The following is a 21,172-nucleotide window of genomic DNA, read 5'->3' as shown; positions in this document are numbered from 1 at the left end:
CTACAAAACGCTCTCAAATATGAAAGAAATTTGATCTTTTTTGACAGAGTTGTGAATTTTTGAATATTCATTAAATGTTAAAGAGAGGGATTTTTCCTGAATTGCCCTTTGGTCTATGAAAAATGTAATCAGTTCCTGCCTATCGGGATATGAATCTTCAGTAAAAAAAATTCATAACGATATATGAAAAATTTTGGGCTCCAGACTGTTCAAAAACAAACAGGGGTGAAAACATAACCTCCTTCAACTTCGTTGGCAGAGGTAATTACACCGTGTTGAAGACGTGTAGACCTGAGTTTGGCTATTTTGGCACTGCTGTTGTGTGGGCCGCTGAAGAGGAGGTACTGCTGGCCCACCACCACCAGAGGGCACCCTGCCTGGAGTGTGGGCTCCAGGCACCAGAGGGCGATGCCGCCTCACAGGAGCAGCCGGGGTGACAGCTGACACTCATCACCTATGACAGCAGTCACCACTCATCTGATCAGCATCGGTATAACAGCAAGACGTCATCTCCACCTCTTTGCCGAGATATCGTTCTACCTGGAAGGTAACGTACCTCAGCTGACTGTTTGACAGTATCCTTTGAGATTTTGTGCGTTGTATTGTGGACTACTTTTCCAACGAGAGGTGGAGGTAGCTTTCCTGCCGTACGGATTCCTGGGTGCAAACGCGCCCTCATTTAATTGCTTTTTGTTCCTCGCCAGCAGTACCAGGTCCGACACGCGGAGGCAGTGGCCACCTGGGAGTTCGGGACTTGGCGGCTCCAGTATTCCTGGGGTCTGGTGGCAGAGGAAATCGTGTGGTTCCAGTTCTGCTTTGGACAGGCGTCTCCTATCTTCGAGCCTGCCCACACGACACCTTTGAGAATTGACTCTTGTCTATTGTTGTAATCTGTTGTATTTGTTGTGCACATTCACAACAGTAAAGTGTTGTTATTTGACCTACTCCATTGTCCGTTCATTTGCGCCCCCTGTTGTGGGTCCGTGTACCTACACTTTCCCAACAGGATATCTCGGCCACCGTCATGAATCCCGAGGGGCGTCAACCGGCTGTTGAACGGCCAATGGAAGAACAGGGCACACAGGCGTCCGCAGGAGGAATGATCGGTGAGTTGCAGCGGATCCTCACCGCTTTCACGGCTCGAACGTCCTCCTTAACCGCAGGGTGGAGGCTCTCGCCGCGCAAGTGGAAGCGCGCCCTCAGGGCGCTGCTGTGGCTCTCCCTCCTGTCGACCCTGTGCGTAACAGTGACGTTCCACAGGTCGTTCAACGACCCCTCCCACCTTCCCCGGAAGCATACATAAGCCCTCCAGAGCCGTACGGAGGTTGTGTGGAGACGTGCGCGGACTTCCTTATGCAGTGTTCGCTCGTCTTCGCACAACGTCCTGTCATGTACGCGACTGATGCCAGCAAGATAGCTTATGTAATAAACCTGCTTCGCGGTGAGGCACGCGCTTGGGCTACAACGCTCTGGGAGCAGAATTCACGGCTCCTTCAGACATATGATGGGTTTGTGAGGGAGTTCAGAACAGTGTTTGATCACCCAAATAGAGGAGAGACCGCTTCAGCCGTGCTGCTGTCAATGAGACAGGGGCGTTGGAGCGCAGCTGCCTATGCAGTCGACTTCCACATCGCGGCTGCGAGGTCCGGCTGGAATAGCACTGCCCTCTGCGCCGCCTTTGTAAACGGACTGTCGTTGGTCCTAAAGGAGCACCTGGTGGCTAAGGACGAACCGCGGGATTTAGATGGGCTTATTGATCTCGTTATACGATTAGACAATCGGTTAGAAGAACGCCGTCGGGAACGAGACGAAGGGCGTGGCCGGGCACGCGCCGTCCCTCTCCCTTCCGGTTCCGACCGCGTTCCGCCCTCCCCACGCTCCACGGCCCATACGCTCCGTGTGGTTACAGCTCCCCCTGCTGACGAAGCTATGGACACGAGCAGGGCCACATTTAGGGCACCAGATAGACTGAGGAGGCTGGCCCGCGGAGCGTGCTTTGTTTGTGGCTCGATAGAGCATCAGGTAAGAGACTGCCCCGAGCAGTTAAACACCAACGCCCGCCCCTAGAAACTGGGCTAGGGGTGGGCCGAGACATTCACGTGGGACACACCCACATTGCCACACGACTCCCAGTTACAATCCTTTATGAGGATTTAACCCTGAAGGCCCCAGCACTGGTGGACACAGGCTCTGAAGGGAATCTGTTAGACAGCAGATGGGCCAGAGAGATAGGGCTCCCTCTGGTGGCGCTTACCTCGCCTGTGCAGGTGCGGGCACTAGACGGCTCCCTACTCCCTCCAATCACACATAAGACACCACCAGTAACTCTGGTGGTGTCAGGAAATCACTGGGAGGAGATCGAGTTTTTTGTGACTCCTGCTACCTCCCATGTGATTTTAGGGTTCCCCTGGATGTTAAAACACAATCCCCGGATCGATTGGCCGTCCGGGGTAGTGGTGCAGTGGAGCGAGACCTGCCATCGGGTATGCTTAGGTTCCTCGGTTCCTCCCGGTTCCCAGGCTAAGGAGGAGGTCAGAGTCCCGCCCAATCTAGGGACAGTGCCGGTGGAGTACCATGACCTTGTGGATGTGTTCAGTAAGGATCTGGCGCTCACCCTTCCCCCCCACCGTCCGTACGATTGAGCCATTGATTTGGTTCCAGGCGTTGAGTTCCCGTCCAGCAGGCTGTACAACCTCTCACGACCTGAGCGCGAATCAATGGAGACCTACATCCGGGACTCTTTAGCTGCCGGGTTGATCCGGAATTCCACTTCCCCGATGGGTGCAGGTTTCTTTTTTGTGGGAAAAAAGGATGGCGGACTACGTCCATGCATTGATTACAGGGGGCTGAACGAAATCACGGTTCTTAACCAATACCCATTGCCCTTGTTGGATTCAGTGTTCACGCCCCTGCATGGAGCCCAAATGTTCACCAAGCTTGATCTCAGGAATGCGTATCACCTGGTTCGGATCCGGAAGGGAGACGAGTGGAAAACAGCATTTAACACCCCGTTAGGTCACTTTGAGTACCTGGTCATGCCGTTCGGTCTTACAAACGCCCCCGCGACGTTCCAAGCATTGGTTAATGATGTCTTGCGGGATTTCCTGCACCAATTCGTCTTCGTATATCTGGACGATATACTCATCTTTTCTCCGGATCCTGAGACCCATGTCCGGCATGTACGTCAGGTCCTGCAGCGGTTATTAGAGAACCGGCTGTTTGTGAAGGGCGAGAAGTGCGAGTTTCACCGCACTTCTTTGTCCTTCCTGGGGTTTATCATCTCCCCTAACTCCGACGCTCCTGATCCGGCCAAGGTCGCGGCGGTGAGAGACTGGCCCCAACCCACCAGCCATAGGAAGCTGCAACAGCCAACCACCACAACTGGTGGTTGGCTCTCACTGCGGTATTGTATCACTTCCTGTTCCGGAGCACAGCGGTGTTTTTCTGTATCTGTTAGCTGTTTAATCTGCGCAGTTAGATTGATCTAGTTATCTAGATTACGATTTGTTTCCCAGTGTAATCTTTACGTGCCTTAACTAAAGCACTCCTTCTGCTGAATCACCTCTAAATTATTTACACATTATTCACTTTGCGTGTTTTTAGGAATCCGCTAGCTTAGCGTAGCTACTAGCTCTTAGCCGATTTAGCATGGCGGCTTCTCCTGTCTCTCCCGCACTTTTCTGCTCTGGGTGTGAAATGTTTAGTTATTCCTCGGCCTCCTTTAGCAGTAATGGTACTTGTAATAAGTGTAGCTTATTCGTAGCTTTGGAGGCCAGGCTGGGCGAATTGGAGACTCGGCTCCGCACCGTGGAAAATTCTACAGCTAGCCAGGCCCCTGTAGTCGGTGCGGACCAAGGTAGCTTAGCCGCCGTTAGTTCCCCCCTGGCAGATCCCGAGCAGCCGGGAAAGCAGGCTGACTGGGTGACTGTGAGGAGGAAGCGTAGCCCTAAACAGAAGCCCCGTGTACACCGCCAACCCGTTCACATCTCTAACCGTTTTTCCCCACTCGACGACACACCCGCCGAGGATCAAACTCTGGTTATTGGCGACTCTGTTTTGAGAAATGTGAAGTTAGCGACACCAGCAACCATAGTCAATTGTCTTCCGGGGGCCAGAGCAGGCGACATTGAAGGAAATTTGAAACTGCTGGTTAAGGCTAAGCGTAAATTTGGTAAGATTGTAATTCACGTCGGCAGTAATGACACCCGGTTACGCCAATCGGAGGTCACTAAAATTAACATTAAATCGGTGTGTAACTTTGCAAAAACAATGTCTGACTCTGTAGTTTTCTCTGGGCCCCTCCCCAATCGGACCGGGAGTGACATGTTTAGCCGCATGTTCTCCTTGAATTGCTGGCTGTCTGAGTGGTGTCCAAAAAATGAGGTGGGCTTCATAGATAATTGGCAAAGCTTCTGGGGAAAACCTGGTCTTGTTAGGAGAGACGGCATCCATCCCACTTTGGATGGAGCAGCTCTCATTTCTAGAAATCTGGCTAATTTTCTTAAATCCTCCAAACCGTGACTATCCAGGGTTGGGACCAGGAAGCAGAGTTGTAGTCTTACACACCTCTCTGCAGCTTCTCTCCCCCTGCCATCCCCTCATTACCCCATCCCCGTAGAGACGGTGCCTGCTCCCAGACTACCAATAACCAGCAAAAATCTATTTAAGCATAAAAATTCAAAAAGAAAAAATAATATAGCACCTTCAACTGCACCACAGACTAAAACAGTTAAATGTGGTCTATTAAACATTAGGTCTCTCTCTTCTAAGTCCCTGTTGGTAAATGATATAATAATTGATCAACATATTGATTTATTCTGCCTAACAGAAACCTGGTTACAGCAGGATGAATATGTTAGTTTAAATGAGTCAACACCCCCGAGTCACACTAACTGTCAGAATGCTCGTAGCACGGGCCGGGGCGGTGGATTAGCAGCAATCTTCCATTCCAGCTTATTAATTAATCAAAAACCCAGACAGAGCTTTAATTCATTTGAAAGCTTGTCTCTTAGTCTTGTCCATCCAAATTGGAAGTCCCAAAAACCAGTTTTATTTGTTATTATCTATCGTCCACCTGGTCGTTACTGTGAGTTTCTCTGTGAATTTTCAGACCTTTTGTCTGACTTAGTGCTTAGCTCAGATAAGATAATTATAGTGGGCGATTTTAACATCCACACAGATGCTGAGAATGACAGCCTCAACACTGCATTTAATCTATTATTAGACTCTATTGGCTTTGCTCAAAAAGTAAATGAGTCCACCCACCACTTTAATCATATCTTAGATCTTGTTCTGACTTATGGTATGGAAATAGAAGACTTAACAGTATTCCCTGAAAACTCCCTTCTGTCTGATCATTTTTTAATAACATTTACATTTACTCTGATGGACTACCCAGCAGTAGGGAATAAGTTTCATTACACTAGAAGTCTTTCAGAAAGCGCTGTAACTAGGTTTAAGGATATGATTCCTTCTTTATGTTCTCTAATGCCATATAACAACACAGTGCAGAGTAGCTACCTAAACTCTGTAAGGGAGATAGAGTATCTCGTCAATAGTTTTACATCCTCATTGAAGACAGCTTTGGATGCTGTAGCTCCTCTGAAAAAGAGAGCTTTAAATCAGAAGTGTCTGACTCCATGGTATAACTCTCAAACTCGTAGCTTAAAGCAGATAACCCGTAAGTTGGAGAGGAAATGGCGTCTCACTAATTTAGAAGATCTTCACTTAGCCTGGAAAAAGAGTCTGTTGCTCTATAAAAAAGCCCTCCGTAAAGCTAGGACATCTTTCTACTCATCACTAATTGAAGAAAATAAGAACAACCCCAGGTTTCTTTTCAGCACTGTAGCCAGGCTGACAAAGAGTCAGAGCTCTATTGAGCTGAGTATTCCATTAACTTTAACTAGTAATGAGTTCATGACTTTCTTTGCTAACAAAATTTTAACTATTAGAGAAAAAATTACTCATAACCATCCCAAAGACGTATCGTTATCTTTGGCTGCTTTCAGTGATGCCGGTATTTGGTTAGACTCTTTCTCTCCGATTGTTCTGTCTGAGTTATTTTCATTAGTTACTTCATCCAAACCATCAACATGTTTATTAGACCCCATTCCTACCAGGCTGCTCAAGGAAGCCCTACCATTATTTAATGCTTCGATCTTAAATATGATCAATCTATCTTTGTTAGTTGGCTATGTACCACAGGCTTTTAAGGTGGCAGTAATTAAACCATTACTTAAAAAGCCATCACTTGACCCAGTTATCTTAGCTAATTATAGGCCAATCTCCAACCTTCCTTTTCTCTCAAAAATTCTTGAAAGGGTAGTTGTAAAACAGCTAACTGATCATCTGCAGAGGAATGGTCTATTTGAAGAGTTTCAGTCAGGTTTTAGAATTCATCATAGTGCAGAAACAGCATTAGTGAAGGTTACAAATGATCTTCTTATGGCCTCGGACAGTGGACTCATCTCTGTGCTTGTTCTGTTAGACCTCAGTGCTGCTTTTGATACTGTTGACCATAAAATTTTATTACAGAGATTAGAGCATGCCATAGGTATTAAAGGCACTGCGCTGCGGTGGTTTGAATCATATTTGTCTAATAGATTACAATTTGTTCATGTAAATGGGGAATCTTCTTCACAGACTAAAGTTAATTATGGAGTTCCACAAGGTTCTGTGATAGGACCAATTTTATTCACTTTATATATGCTTCCCTTAGGCAGTATTATTAGACGGTATTGCTTAAATTTTCATTGTTACGCAGATGATACCCAGCTTTATCTATCCATGAAGCCAGACAACACACACCAATTAGCTAAACTGCAGGATTGTCTTACAGACATAAGACATGGATGACCTCTAATTTCCTGCTTTTAAACTCAGATAAACTGAAGTTATTGTACTTGGCCCCACAAATCTTAGAAACATGGTGTCTAACCAGATCCTTACTGTGGATGGCATTACCCTGACCTCTAGTAATACTGTGAGAAATCTTGGAGTCATTTTTGATCAGGATATGTCATTCAAAGCGCATATTAAACAAATATGTAGGACTGCTTTTTTGCATTTACGCAATATCTCTAAAATCAGAAAGGTCTTGTCTCAGAGTGATGCTGAAAAACTAATTCATGCATTTATTTCCTCTAGGCTGGACTATTGTAATTCATTATTATCAGGTTGTCCTAAAAGTTCCCTAAAAAGCCTTCAGTTAATTCAAAATGCTGCAGCTAGAGTACTGACGGGGACTAGAAGGAGAGAGCATATCTCACCCATATTGGCCTCTCTTCATTGGCTTCCTGTTAATTCTAGAATAGAATTTAAAATTCTTCTTCTTACTTATAAGGTTTTGAATAATCAGGTCCCATCTTATCTTAGGGACCTCGTAGTACCATATCACCCCAATAGAGCGCTTCGCTCTCAGACTGCAGGCTTACTTGTAGTTCCTAGGGTTTGTAAGAGTAGAATGGGAGGCAGAGCCTTCAGCTTTCAGGCTCCTCTCCTGTGGAACCAGCTCCCAATTCAGATCAGGGAGACAGACACCCTCTCTACTTTTAAGATTAGGCTTAAAACTTTCCTTTTGCTAAAGCTTATAGTTAGGGCTGGATCAGGTGACCCTGAACCATCCCTTAGTTATGCTGCTATAGACGTAGACTGCTGGGGGGTTCCCATGATGCACTGTTTCTTTCTCTTTTTGCTCTGTATGCACCACTCTGCATTTAATCATTAGTGATCGATCTCTGCTCCCCTCCACAGCATGTCTTTTTCCTGGTTCTCTCCCTCAGCCCCAACCAGTCCCAGCAGAAGACTGCCCCTCCCTGAGCCTGGTTCTGCTGGAGGTTTCTTCCTGTTAAAAGGGAGTTTTTCCTTCCCACTGTAGCCAAGTGCTTGCTCACAGGGGGTCGTTTTGACCGTTGGGGTTTTACATAATTATTGTATGGCCTTGCCTTACAATATAAAGCGCCTTGGGGCAACTGTTTGTTGTGATTTGGCACTATATAAAAAAAATTGATTGATTGATTGAACAGTTCCTCGGCTTTGCTAATTTCTACAGGAGGTTCATTAAGGGCTACAGTCAGGTAGTTAGCCCCCTGACAGCCCTGACCTCACCAAAAGTTCCCTTCACCTGGTCGGATCGTTGCGATGCCACGTTCAAGGAGTTGAAACGGCGCTTCTCGTCTGCACCCGTTCTGGTGCAGCCCGATCCTAGTCGCCAGTTAGTGGTTGAAGTGGACGCCTCGGACTCAGGGATAGGAGCTGTGCTTTCCCAGAGCGGGAGGACCGATAAGGTCCTTCACCCGTGTGCCTATTTTTCCCGCAGGTTGACCCCGGCCGAACGGAACTATGACGTCGGCAATCGAGAACTCCTTGCGGTGAAAGAGGCTCTTGAAGAGTGGAGACATCTGTTGGAGGGAACGTCCGTGCCATTCACGGTTTTCACTGACCACCGGAACCTGGAGTATATCAGGACCGCCAAGCGGCTGAACCCCAGGCAAGCCCGCTGGTCACTGTTCTTCAGCCGTTTTGACTTCCGGATCACCTACCATCCCGGGACCAAAAACCAGAGATCGGATGCCTTGTCCCGGGTACATGAAGAAGAAGTCAAAGCGGAGCTGTCGGATCCACCGGAACCCATCATCCCGGAGTCCACTATCGTGGCCACCCTTACCTGGGACGTAGAGAGAACCGTCCCAGGTAACCGTCGTGGCCCTCCCGAAGCTCCCGACGGCCCAGGAGACAGCAGACCTCCTGGTCCACCACGTCGTCTGGCTGCATGGGATCCCAACAGACATCGTCTCCGATCGCGGTCCCCAGTTCTCCTCGCAAGTCTGGAGGAGCTTCTGCCGGGAACTGGGGGCCACGGTGAGTCTCTCATCCGGGTATCATCCCCAGACCAACAGGCAAGCAGAACGGACCAATCAGGAGGTGGAGCAGGCCCTGCGTTGCGTGACAGCTGCGCACCCGGCGGCCTGGAGTACCCATCTGGCCTGGTTCGAGTATGCCCATAACAGCCAGGTGTCGTCAGCCACCGGCCTCTCCCCTTTCGAGGTATGTCTGAGGTACCAACCTCCTTTGTTTCCGGTGGTTGAGGGAGAGGTCGGTGTGCCCTCGGTCCAGGCCCACCTACAGAAGTGCCATCGGGTGTGGCGTGCCGCCCGTTCTGCCTTGCTGAGGGCCCGGATGAGGACGAAGGCCCATGCAGACCGTCGGCGAACCCCGGCCCCTACGTACCGGCCAGGGCAGGCAGTGTGGTTGTCTACTAAGGACATTCCCCTTCAAGTGGACTCCCCTAAACTGCAGGACCGGTATATCGGTCCGTTTAAGATCATCAAGGTACTCAGTCCCGCCGCAGTGAGGCTTCAGCTTCCGGCCTCACTGCGGATCCATCCTGTTTTCCACGTGTCCCGGATCAAGCCCCATCACACCTCACCCCTCTGTACTCCGGGTCTGGCACCACCTCCTGCCCGGATCATCGATGGCGAGCCGGCTTGGACTGTGCGCCGGCTCTTGGATGTCCGCAGGATGGGCCGGGGCTTCCAGTATTTGGTGGACTGGGAGGGGTACGGACCTGAAGAACGCTCCTGGGTGAAGAGGAGTTTCATCCTGGACCCGGCGCTCCTGGCCGAATTCTACCGCCGCCACCCGGACAAGCCTGGTCGGGCGCCAGGTGGTGCCCGTTGAGGGGGGGGTCCTGTTGTGTGGGCCGCTGAAGAGGAGGTACTGCTGGCCCACCACCACCAGAGGGCACCCTGCCTGGAGTGCGGGCTCCAGGCACCAGAGGGCGCTGCCGCCTCACAGGAGCAGCCGGGATGACAGCTGACACTCATCACCTATGACAGCTGTCACCACTCATCTGATCAGCATCGGTATAACAGCAAGACGTCATCTCCACCTCTTTGCCGAGATATCGTTCTACCTGGAAGGTAACGTACCTCAGCTGACTGTTTGACAGTATCCTTTGAGATTTTGTGCGTTGTATTGTGGACTACTTTCCAACGAGAGGTGGAGGTAGCTTTCCTGCCGTACGGATTCCTGGGTGCAAACGCGCCCTCATTTAATTGCTTTTTGTTCCTCGCCAGCAGTACCAGGTCCGACACGCGGAGGCAGTGGCCACCTGGGAGTTCGGGACTTGGCGGCTCCAGTATTCCCGGGGACTGGTGGTGATGGAAATCGTGTGGTTCCGGTTCTGCTTTGGACAGGCGTCTCCTATCTTCGAGCCTGCCCACACGACACCTTTGAGAATTGACTCTTGTCTATTGTTGTAATCTGTTGTATTTGTTGTGCACATTCACAACAGTAAAGTGTTGTTATTTGACCTACTCCATTGTCCGTTCATTTGCGCCCCCTGTTGTGGGTCCGTGTACCTACACTTTCCCAACAACTGCGTTGGTATAAAATGTTAGCTAGTATGTTTAAACATACTAAGGGCCCTGTCACACCCAGATGAAGACCGTGAAGACCACACTACATCCTGAAAATTTTGATGAACATAACGGGGATATGGTCAAAACGGAAGTGGTTTTCAAGTCCGTACTTTGTCCTGATTACATCCTGCCATCAATCAATCAATCAACTTTTTTCTTGTATAGCGCCAAATCACAACAAACAGTTGCCCCAAGGCGCTCCACATTGCAAGGCAAGGCCATACAATAATTATGAAACACAGTCTACGTCTAAAGCAACATAACCAAGGGATGGTCCAGGGTCACCCGATCCAGCCCTAACTATAAGCCTTAGCGAAAAGGAAAGTTTTAAGCCTAATCTTAAAAGTAGAGAGGGTATCTGTCTCCCTGATCTGAATTGGGAGCTGGTTCCACAGGAGAGGAGCCTGAAAGCTGAAGGCTCTGCCTCCCATTCTACTCTTACAAACCCTAGGAACTACAAGTAAGCCCGCAGTCTGAGAGCGAAGCGCTCTAATGGGGTAATATGGTACTATGAGGTCCCTAAGATAAGATGGGACCTGATTATTCAAAACCTTATAAGTAAGAAGAAGAATTTTAAATTCTATTCTAGCATTAACAGGAAGCCAATGAAGGGAGGCCAACACGGGTGAGATATGCTCTCTCCTGCTAGTCCCCGTCAGTACTCTAGCTGCAGCATTCTGAACCAACTGAAGGCTTTTTAGGGAACTTTTAGGACAACCTGATAATAATGAATTACAATAGTCCAGCCTAGAGGAAACAAATGCATGAATTAGTTTTTCAGCATCACTCTGAGACAAGACCTTTCTGATTTTAGAGATATTGCGTAAATGCAAAAAGGCAGTCCTACATATTTGTTTAATATGCGCTTTGAATGACATATCCTGATCAAAAATAACTCCAAGATTTCTCACAGTATTACTAGAGATCAGGGAAATGCCATCCAGAGTAACGATCTGGTTAGACACCATGCTTCTAAGATTTGTGGGGCCAAGTACAATAACTTCAGTTTTATCTGAGTTTAAAAGCAGGAAATTAGAGGTCATCCATGTCTTTATGTCTGTAAGACAATCCTGCAGTTTAGCTAATTGGTGCGTATCCTCTGGCTTCATGGATAGATAAAGCTGGGTATCATCTGCGTAACAATGAAAATTTAAGCAATACCGTCTAATAATACTGCCCAAGGGAAGCATGTATAAAGTGAATAAAATTGGTCCTAGCACAGAACCTTGTGGAACTCCATAATTAACTTTAGTCTGTGAAGAAGATTCCCCATTTACATGAACAAACTGTAATCTATTAGACAAATATGATTCAAACCACCGCAGCGCAATGCCTTTTTATACCTATGACATGCTCTAATCTCTGTAATAAAATTTTATGGTCAACAGTATCAAAAGCAGCACTGAGGTCCAACAGAACAAGCACAGAGATAAGTCCACTGTCCGAAGCCATAAGAAGATCATTTGTAACCTTCACTAATGCTGTTTCTGTACTATGATGAATTCTAAAACCTGACTGAAACTCTTCAAATAGACCATTCCTCTGCAGGTGATCAGTTAGCTGTTTTACAACTACCCTCTCAAGAATCTTTGAGAGAAAAGGAAGGTTGGAGATTGGCCTATAATTAGCTAAGATAGCTGGGTCAAGTGATGGCTTTTTAAGTAATGGTTTAATTACTGCCACCTTAAAGGCCTGTGGTACATAACCAACTAACAAAGATAGATTGATCATATTTAAGATTGAAGCATTAAATAATGGTAGGACTTCCTTGAGCAGCCTGGCAGGAATGGGGTCTAATAAGCATGTTGATGGTTTGGATGAAGTAACTAATGAAAATAACTCAGACAGAACAATCGGAGAGAAAGAGTCTAACCAAATACCGGCATCACTGAAAGCAGCCAAAGATAACGATACATCTTTGGGATGGTTATGAGTAATTTTTTCTCTAATAGTCAAAATTTTGTTAGCAAAGAAAGTCATGAAGTCATTACTAGTTAAAGTTAATGGAATACTCAGCTCAATAGAGCTCTGACTCTTTGTCAGCCTGGCTACAGTGCTGAAAAGAAACCTGGGGTTGTTCTTATTTTCTTCAATTAGTGATGAGTAGAAAGATGTCCTAGCTTCACGAAGGGCTTTCTTATAGAGCAACAAACTCTTTTTCCAGGCTAAGTGAAGATCTTCTAAATTAGTGAGACGCCATTTCCTCTCCAACTTACGGGTTATCTGCTTTAAGCTACGAGTTTGTGAGTTATACCACGGAGTCAGACACTTCTGATTTAAAGCTCTCTTTTTCAGAGGAGCTACAGCATCCAAAGTTGTCTTCAATGAGGATGTAAAACTATTGACAAGATACTCTAACTCCCTTACAGAGTTTAGGTAGCTACTCTGCTCTGTGTTGGTATATGACATGTTCTCAACATGTCAGGTGCATAACATGAGCACAACATTCTTACTATGAACAATCACATTGCACATGTGTGTACCACATTCTCACTGCATCCATCCTGTCCTTATCAATACTGCAATATGTGGTGCACGTTTTCATTCACTCTGCAAGGTTTCTTGTGTCCATGTATCAGTATAGGATAGTTAAAAAACAACTGTCCTCCACACATGCTTGTCTCTGTTTACACATACACTCACACATGATCTGTGCAAACAGGGGTGTGTGCATGTGTGTACATGCAGGTGCATGCTATGTATGTTTACGCCATACTTTTACTACATCAGCAAAGTCCCCACAAAGTTTAATTATGTTGTTACTACATCAGTGCAGTCATTATTGTGTCCTGATTGCATTCTGTTTTGACTATGTCCGACCCCGTCTTCTATCCAGATTTGGACTTTGGTGGTATGCAGAATACACCATGCCCTTAACAGTTTCTACTGCATTCCTTATATGAGGTCTATTAGAAAAGTATCCGACCTTATTATTTTTTTCAAAAACCATATGGATTTGATTCATATGTTTTTACATCAGCCAAGCTTGAACCTTCGTGCGCATGCGTGAGTTTTTCCACGCCTGACGGTTGCATCATTCGCCTGTGAGCACACCTTGTGGGAGGAGTGGTCCACCCCTCTCGTCGTTGTTTCATTGCGAGGAAATGGCGGAATGATTTGGGCTTTTTTTCCATCAGAATTTTTACAGAAACTGTTAGAGACAAGCAGCTGGAAACCATTCGAAAAATTTATCTGGCTTTCGGTGAAAATTTTATGGGCTTCACAGAGAATAAGGACTGTTACTACAGCTTTAAGGACGCCCCACAATGGCGCACGGCGCGCCGCGCTCCGAGCCGCCATCGAGAGGCAGAAAACACCACATCATTTCTAAACGGATCGCTGTGTTGAGCTGGGACCGTCGTGAGCAATTTCTCTGGTTATCACAAGAGCTGGACATCAGCCATTTTCCAGCAGATTTCACTTTTAACAAGAGATTTTGTCATGGAAAGCCGCGCGGAGGCTTCGCGCGTCAGGACCGATTCGCTGATCGAGCGAGACAAAGGAACACCTCCGTTTTCGGAGTGCCAGGGGACAAGTTGGGACATGCCTATCTCGGCTTTCAATGCTTACCAGCCCAGTGAGTATAAGAGAAATTGTGGAGAGCTGGGCATGTCCCAACTTGTCCCCTGGCACTCTGAATCGGAGGTGTTCCTTTGTCTCACTCGATCAGCGAATCGGTCCTGACGCGCGAAGCCTCTGTGCGGCAATGAAACAATGACGAGAGGGGTGGACCACTCCTCCCACAAGGCGTGCTCACAGGCGAATGATGCAACCGACAGGCGTGGAAAAACTCACGCATGCGCACGAAGGTTCAAGCTTGGCTGACGTAAAAACATATGAATCAAATCCATATGATTTTTGAAAAAAAATAATAAGGTTGGATACTTTTCTAATAGACCTGGTACAGTGGGGGAAATAACTATTTGATCCACTGTCAATTTTGCAGGTTTTCCCACCTACAACGAATGCAGAGGTCTGTATTTTTTATCATAGGTACACTTCAACTGTGAAAGACAGAATCTAAAAAAAAAAAAAATCCAGAAAATCACATTATATGATTTTTAAATAATTAATTTGCATTTTATTGCATGAAATAAGTATTTGATCCCCTAGAAAATAGACCTTAACAATTGGTACAGAAACATTTGTCTGCCATTACAGAGGTCAAATGTTTCCTGTAGTTCTTGACCAAGTTTTCACACACTGCAGCAGGGATTTTGGTTCACTCTTCCATACAGATCTTCTCCAGATCTTTCAGGTTTGGAGTTTCAACTCCCTCCAAAGATTTTCTATTGAGTTCAGGTCTGGAGACTGGCCAGGCCACTCCAGAACCTTGAAATGCTTCTTACGGAGCCCCTCCTTAGTTGCCCTGGCTGTGTTTCGGGTCATTGTCATGCTCGAAGACCCAGCCACGACCCATCTTCAATGCTCTTACTGAGGGAAGGAGGTTGTTTGCCAAAATCTCACGATACATGAGTCCATCCATCCTCCCTTCAATACGCCGCAGTCGTCCAGTCCCCTTTGCAGAAAAGCACCCCCAAAAATGATGCTTCTAGCCCCATACTTCACGGTTGGGATGGTTTTGTTGGGGTTGTTCTCATCCTCTAAACACGGCAAGTGGAGTTGATTCCAAAAAGCTCTATTTTGGTCTCATCTGACCACATGAACTCCTCCCATGCCTCCCCTGGATCATCTAGATGATCACTGTTGAACTTCAAATGGGCCTGGACATGTGCTGGCTTGTTTTAAACCATGACGCCATCGTGTGTTACTAATGTAATCTTTGTGACTGTGGTCCCAGCTCACTTCAGGTCATTGACCAGGTCCTCCTGTGTAGTTCTGAGCTTTCTCAGAATCATCTTTACCCCACAAAGTGAGATCTTTCATGGAATCCCAGACCGAGGAAGATTGACAGTCATCTTGTGTTTCTTCCACTTTCTAATAAATAATCATAACAGTTGTTGTCTTCTACCAAGCTGCTTGCCTGTTGTCCTGTAGTCCATCCCAGCCTTGTGCAGGTCTACAGTTTTGTCCTTGATGTCCTTAGACAGCTCTTTGGTCTTGGCCATGGTGGATAAATTGGAGTGTGATTGATTGAGTGTGTGAACAGGTAACAAGTTCAAACAGGTGCAGTTAATACAGGTAAAGAGTGCAGAATAAGAGGGATTCTTAAAGAAAAACAACAGGTCTGTGAGAGCCAGAATTCTTGCTGGTTGGTGGGGGAACAAATACTTATTTCATGCAATAAAATGCTAATTAATTCTTTAAAAAAATCATACAATGTGATTTTCTGGAATTTTTTTTTAGATTCTGTCTCTCACAGTTGAAGTGTACCTATGATAAAAATTACAGATCTCTCCATTCTTTGTAGGTGGGAAAATCTGCAAAATTGACAGTGGATCAAATACTTATTTCCCTTACTATACATTATGCAGGTTCTTACTTTATCCTCTACGTTTGTGTGGATGTTATGGCTGAGTGTGATGGGGTTTAGGTTTGCAGCAACAAAATAAACTGCAATCTTGTGTTTTAATGATGTAATTTTTCCATTTTGTTTGAATTATTGTTTTTGCTTGAATTAATGCGTTACACTTTTCCTTCTGTTTACGTCCTTCTTCCCCATCCTATTTCTGTCTTGTTATCTCTCTTTTCCCAGATGTGTCATCCTTCCAGATGAATGACTCATCCTATGATAGTCTGGAGAATGAGCTGAACGATGACCCGGACTCTCCCTGCCAGGAACCGTTGTCTTTTCGTGAGAAGGACAAGCCAGACAGTCGCAGCCGTGATTCTGTCATCACTCTTAGCGACTGTGACCCTGATCCTGAGATGGAGACTGACCTCCTGCTGCAGCTCCCTCCACTGGCCAAACCCAGGAGGTTCAACCCAGCTGTTCGCGAGGCCCGCCCCCGCCAAGTCATTGGTTCATCACAGGGTCTGAGGAGGTTAAGGAGATGTTCTGAGCCTGGTTTGGACCTCGGAAGCACAATGCCTTCAGGGGTGGTGATAGTTCACTCTGATAAGCTTCACCTACCAATGAGGAAGGCGAGCTATGATGCTGCCCTGGAGGGGGTGAGCAAGGAGGAGGAAGAGGAGGATGAGGTTTTTGTGGAGAATAGATTGACCAGGCTGCAGCTGAAGGAAGAGGGAGATGACAGCTGTGGAAAGCAAGGTGCCAAAGTTCCCAGTGGGTGGAGAAAAGTGAAGCATGTACCACCCCCACCATTAATATTGGATGCCAGCTGTTCGAGTTTGTCATCTCCAGCAACTTCACCCACAGGCTCCTCCCTCAGTTCTTTAGACTCCGCCTTTTCACAGTACTCCACTGACTATGTCACCAATGGAGCGATACCAGTAGCTGAGCCAGTACCTCTTTGCTCTCTGTTTCTTGGATGGCCCCAGCTGTCTCCAAGGGGCTCCCCTCCCCAAAAGGAAGCTCCACCTCATTGGTCACAGTCCAGCCACACCTCCAAGACCAGCCAACCCCATTGTCACCCACATGGCCTCCACCATAACACTTGGTCCAAGAAGGACCGCCTGTCACTGAGGCAGAATGTTAATGGACAAATGGGTGAGGACATGCCAGTGGAAAACGGAATCAGTCGAACCCACCCAGTCAGTAGTGGGTCCTCTGTTCATCTTCAGGAGGGCCTAATTGTGAACCAAATTTGCCAACGCAGATCCAGCAGCCCTCCGTCCTACCATCAAGCTCTGGTGCAGCTGCAGCGGAACCGTTCCCCTTTTTATGGTGGAACAGACAAACCACTGACAGTCAAAGATGTGAGGCTGCGAAATGACCCAGCTGGCACCTGCCAACCCCAGAACCCAGGATCCCCTAACAATCCCAAACCTCACTCACTGAGCAAGGTCACACAGGGACTGGGAGGAAATGACTGTCTCCAGCCACCACAAGGTGTTTTCTATGGACAGAACACCACAACTCTGGTCCTTCAGAGACAGAAATACCACTCTCTGACTCCAGCTGTGGACTTAATGAAAGGGGGAAAAACCCTTATCCTGCCTTGCCGAGCATCCGAACCTACCAAGATGACCTTTAAACCCACCTCGAGTCACACTCTGGACAGATCTCGTTCTACTAAACTGCTTAAAGCTCAGCCTCAAGAATGTGATCTGAGAGTGTCTGATAATGAGCCTGTCCATTCTTCTCATTCCAATGAGCCACACTTCTGCCTGTCTCCCTCCGCCACCCGGGCTGTGAGGGACTATTTCTCCTTGCAGACTCAGGCAGATGCAGACACCTGCCTACGGAGGAGTCAGGAAGTTGCTTTGGCTATTGTACAGGGGAAGAAAGACTGGCAGAGTCGGCGGTGCAGTGACCCGCGAGCGGACGAGTTTGATCAGTTATTTTTTGCTGAAGAATCATATGTGTAAATACTGAAGCAGAGACTTATTATTTGATACATTCAGTGTTGTTTCTGTAAACTACATACTTGTATTCATGTTGCCTGTGATGTGGTAGAATTTTCATCCATGGTTTCCGAGCTATAGCTACATACAGAAAGGTTCTGCTGTCTGAGTGTATCTGTCATTTTGTACTTTAAAAGAAGTACAGATGAAGCAAAATAACACCTTTCCGTGTTTCACCCAATTATCAGCCAATTGTCTGTACATCATTAAGATTCCATTTCTGCCAGGAAAGCTAATACCCCCGTCACACATAGCTGGAATCACGCAGAATGGTGTTGGAATTATGAATCGGGGCACATCCGAAAAGTGTCCACGTGCACATGCGCCACGTACATATGCGCTGCGCACTTACGTGCATGTGTGCGTGAGGAACACAGTGCTCCAGTCCTGTGTTTGCGATCCAGACATCTGGAGATCGGGCAGTCTGCAGCACCTTTTATGGCCGTCTGACAGCAGTTTGTGTCATCTATATGCACTCTGGATGCGATCTGACAGGTGTGGACAAGGCAAGCCTGTCTGTGCTCCGACATTGCAGACCATGCCTCTTTTCCTCCCAACTGTGTCGGATTATGGCAATATTTGCCATATTGGGCATGGCTCTGGCACATTCTTGCTATGTGTGACGGGGGCTTAAGAGTTAAAATCTGCAGGATTGACTGTAAAAACAGTGGAAGTTTAAATGTTGTTGAAGTCCAAATTACTATCAAACACTACAGCAAAGATTCTTCAAAATAACTAGTGGAGAGATGATACCTGATTAAGTGAATTTATTACTGTATTTTCCGGAGTGTAAGTCGCACCTGTTAAAAAAAAAAAATCTCTTGAACAGGAAAATTCATATATATATATATATATATATATATATATATAAGTTGCACCAGGGTATAGGTCTCACTGGAGTATAAGTTGCACCTTTTTATATGTATTATCAACTCTTTAATTGGGGATTTTTGTGCATTGGTGTAGTGTACTTTTTATTATTGCCATTTATTATTTTTCTGTTAGAGATAATTTTGTTCATTGCTTTGATTTCTGGGAAAGCCCTGCATAAACAGCCATTACCATTATTGTTAAGAACCAATGTGTAATTTTTCATGATATAAGTTCCACCAGAGTATAAGTCGCAGGACCTCCCAAACTAGTAAAAAACATGACTTATACTCTGGAAAACAGGGTATGTATCTATAAGATATGGGGAAAGAATTCATTTGGCATCGAGATCCACAGACAGTTATTGGGGATTTTAAGCAGCGATAGTTTAAAAGGCCTGCTACAGTAACTGGAAATGGATCTATGTCTCTGACATAGCGGTGTAGCTGAGGAATTTAAGCAGAGAGGATTTATCAGTGTGAGCTACTGACACCGGTCTACAACCACTAAATTTATATACCTTAACACACCAGAAGTGCAGATTTATGTGTTACGAACAAAATAACTTTTGTCATGATTAATGTTAGCTAATACAGCTGATTTCACAGCTGGTTCAGCGATTAAGTATTTAATTGCAAATTGCTAAATTAATGAACATATATGTGTCTCTGTCAGGTGTGATGCTGTTTGAAATCATGTTTAAAAAACTGTTTAAATGGCAAAGTACTCTTAGCATTACCTGAAGTAGTAGCGAGAACAGCAAAGTTCTCCATTAGCATTGTAGAGCTGTCAGCTGCTGTGGGGCATCAAGCTAAAACATATGTACAAGGAACACAGGGAAATACGTCCGGTCACCGTAGCGGAAAACTAAACCATCACTGCTGAAACTCCCCCATTACCTCTACATTTTTACAGGTCTTGTGCCTAACCTTTGCTCTCTGATGTGTTTGTTTGGCAGCGTGTCCTTGTTTTATGTCCAGAGTTTGATTTCTTGAAGACGGGCACTCACTGGAGTACATACCTGTACCGTTTTCCAAAACACCCCAAAATTCAATGGATTCCATCCCAGATCAGGATCAGCCTTTTCCTGCATTTTGTGAAAATCCAACAATTAATTTAAAAATAAAGTTCTTGCAATAATTAATTTTATTTTATTCCCAGTTTGCATTGTCCAGACTTCCCAGAAATTGTGTGTATTCCCAGCAAAACATTTTATGTATGTTTTGTCCAAATTAGTCATATTTCATCTGATTTCACTAAAGTTGACAGCAATTTGTGGATTTTCTTTGTGAGCCAAATACAGTGCATCTGGAAAATATTTACAGTGCTTCACTTTTTCCACATTTTATGTTACAGTCTTATTCCTAAATGGAGTAAATTCAATTTCCTTCAAAATTCTACTCACAACACCTCATAATGACACATGATTAAAGTTTTTTTTTTTTTTTTTTTTGCACATTTATTAAAAATAAAAACCTACTGTACAAAATCACATGTACATAAGTATTCACTGCCTTTGCTCAATACTTTGTTGAGGCATCTTTGGTAGCAATTACAGGCTCAAGTCTTCTTGAATATGATCCCACAAGCTTGGCACACCTATTTTTGGGCAGTTTTGTGCCTTGAGACAAGTTTGTCTCGGAGGTCTACAGACAATTCCTTTGACTTCATGCTTGGTTTGTGCTCTGACATGCACTGTCAACTGGGGGACCTTATATGTAGATAGGTGTGTGCCTTTCCAAATCATGTCCAATCAACTGAATTTACCCCAGGTGGACTCCAGTTATGCTCCAGAAACATCTCATAGATGATCAGTGGAAACCGCATACACCTGAGCTCAATTTTGACCTTCATGGCAAAGAGTGTGTATACTTATGTGCATGTGACTTCTTAGTTGTTTTATATATATTGTTTTATATATATATATATATATATATATATATATATATATATATATATATATATATATATATATATATATATATATATATATATATATATATATATATATAAAATAAAAAACTTTTCACATTGTCATTATGGGGTATTGTGTGTAGAATTTTGAAGAAAAAATTTATTTTCTCCATTTTGGAATAACAAAATGTGGAAAAAGTGAAGCGCTGTGAATACTTTCCAGATGCACTTTAAATACATTCTTTGTAATTTTTAGTATATTAGTCTGGTAGCATTCATGCTAACATGCTAACTCTGTTTTCCCAAGCCAGCTGCACATGTACCCTAATCCAAAAAAACATGTAAGAAAGTGTTACTGACATTTGTACCGTTAGTAGCAAATTGATTTTCGTTCTTTTATTTATCCTGAGAGATGAGCGTTTGCGGTGTGTTGATGGAGCAGGTATTTATTTATGTAAAACACAGCGGCACCTTCTGTACTTTGTGTCTGGCTCTGGTTTATTTCTGTGGGACCTGTGGGAACAGAAGAATATGAAGTG

General features: G+C 45.5%; 1 protein-coding gene across 1 annotated transcript in view; it reads left to right on the top strand.

The window, feature by feature from the left end:
- LOC117525195 (rho GTPase-activating protein 20-like) overlaps positions 1–19,768 on the top strand; it is a 190,771-nt gene extending 171,003 nt beyond the window's left edge. The window contains 1 exon segment of the mRNA XM_034187041.1: positions 16,078–19,768. Within this exon segment, the coding sequence (XP_034042932.1) occupies positions 16,078–17,813 (1,736 nt within the window). The 3' untranslated portion in view covers positions 17,814–19,768.
- Positions 19,769–21,172: the final 1,404 nt, after the last annotated feature.

The sequence above is a fragment of the Thalassophryne amazonica genome, chromosome 14, assembly GCF_902500255.1.
Source record: "Thalassophryne amazonica chromosome 14, fThaAma1.1, whole genome shotgun sequence".
NCBI lineage: Eukaryota > Metazoa > Chordata > Actinopteri > Batrachoidiformes > Batrachoididae > Thalassophryne > Thalassophryne amazonica.
The sequence above is the reverse complement of the archived record's forward strand: the minus strand, read 5'-3'. Positions and strand labels throughout refer to the sequence as shown.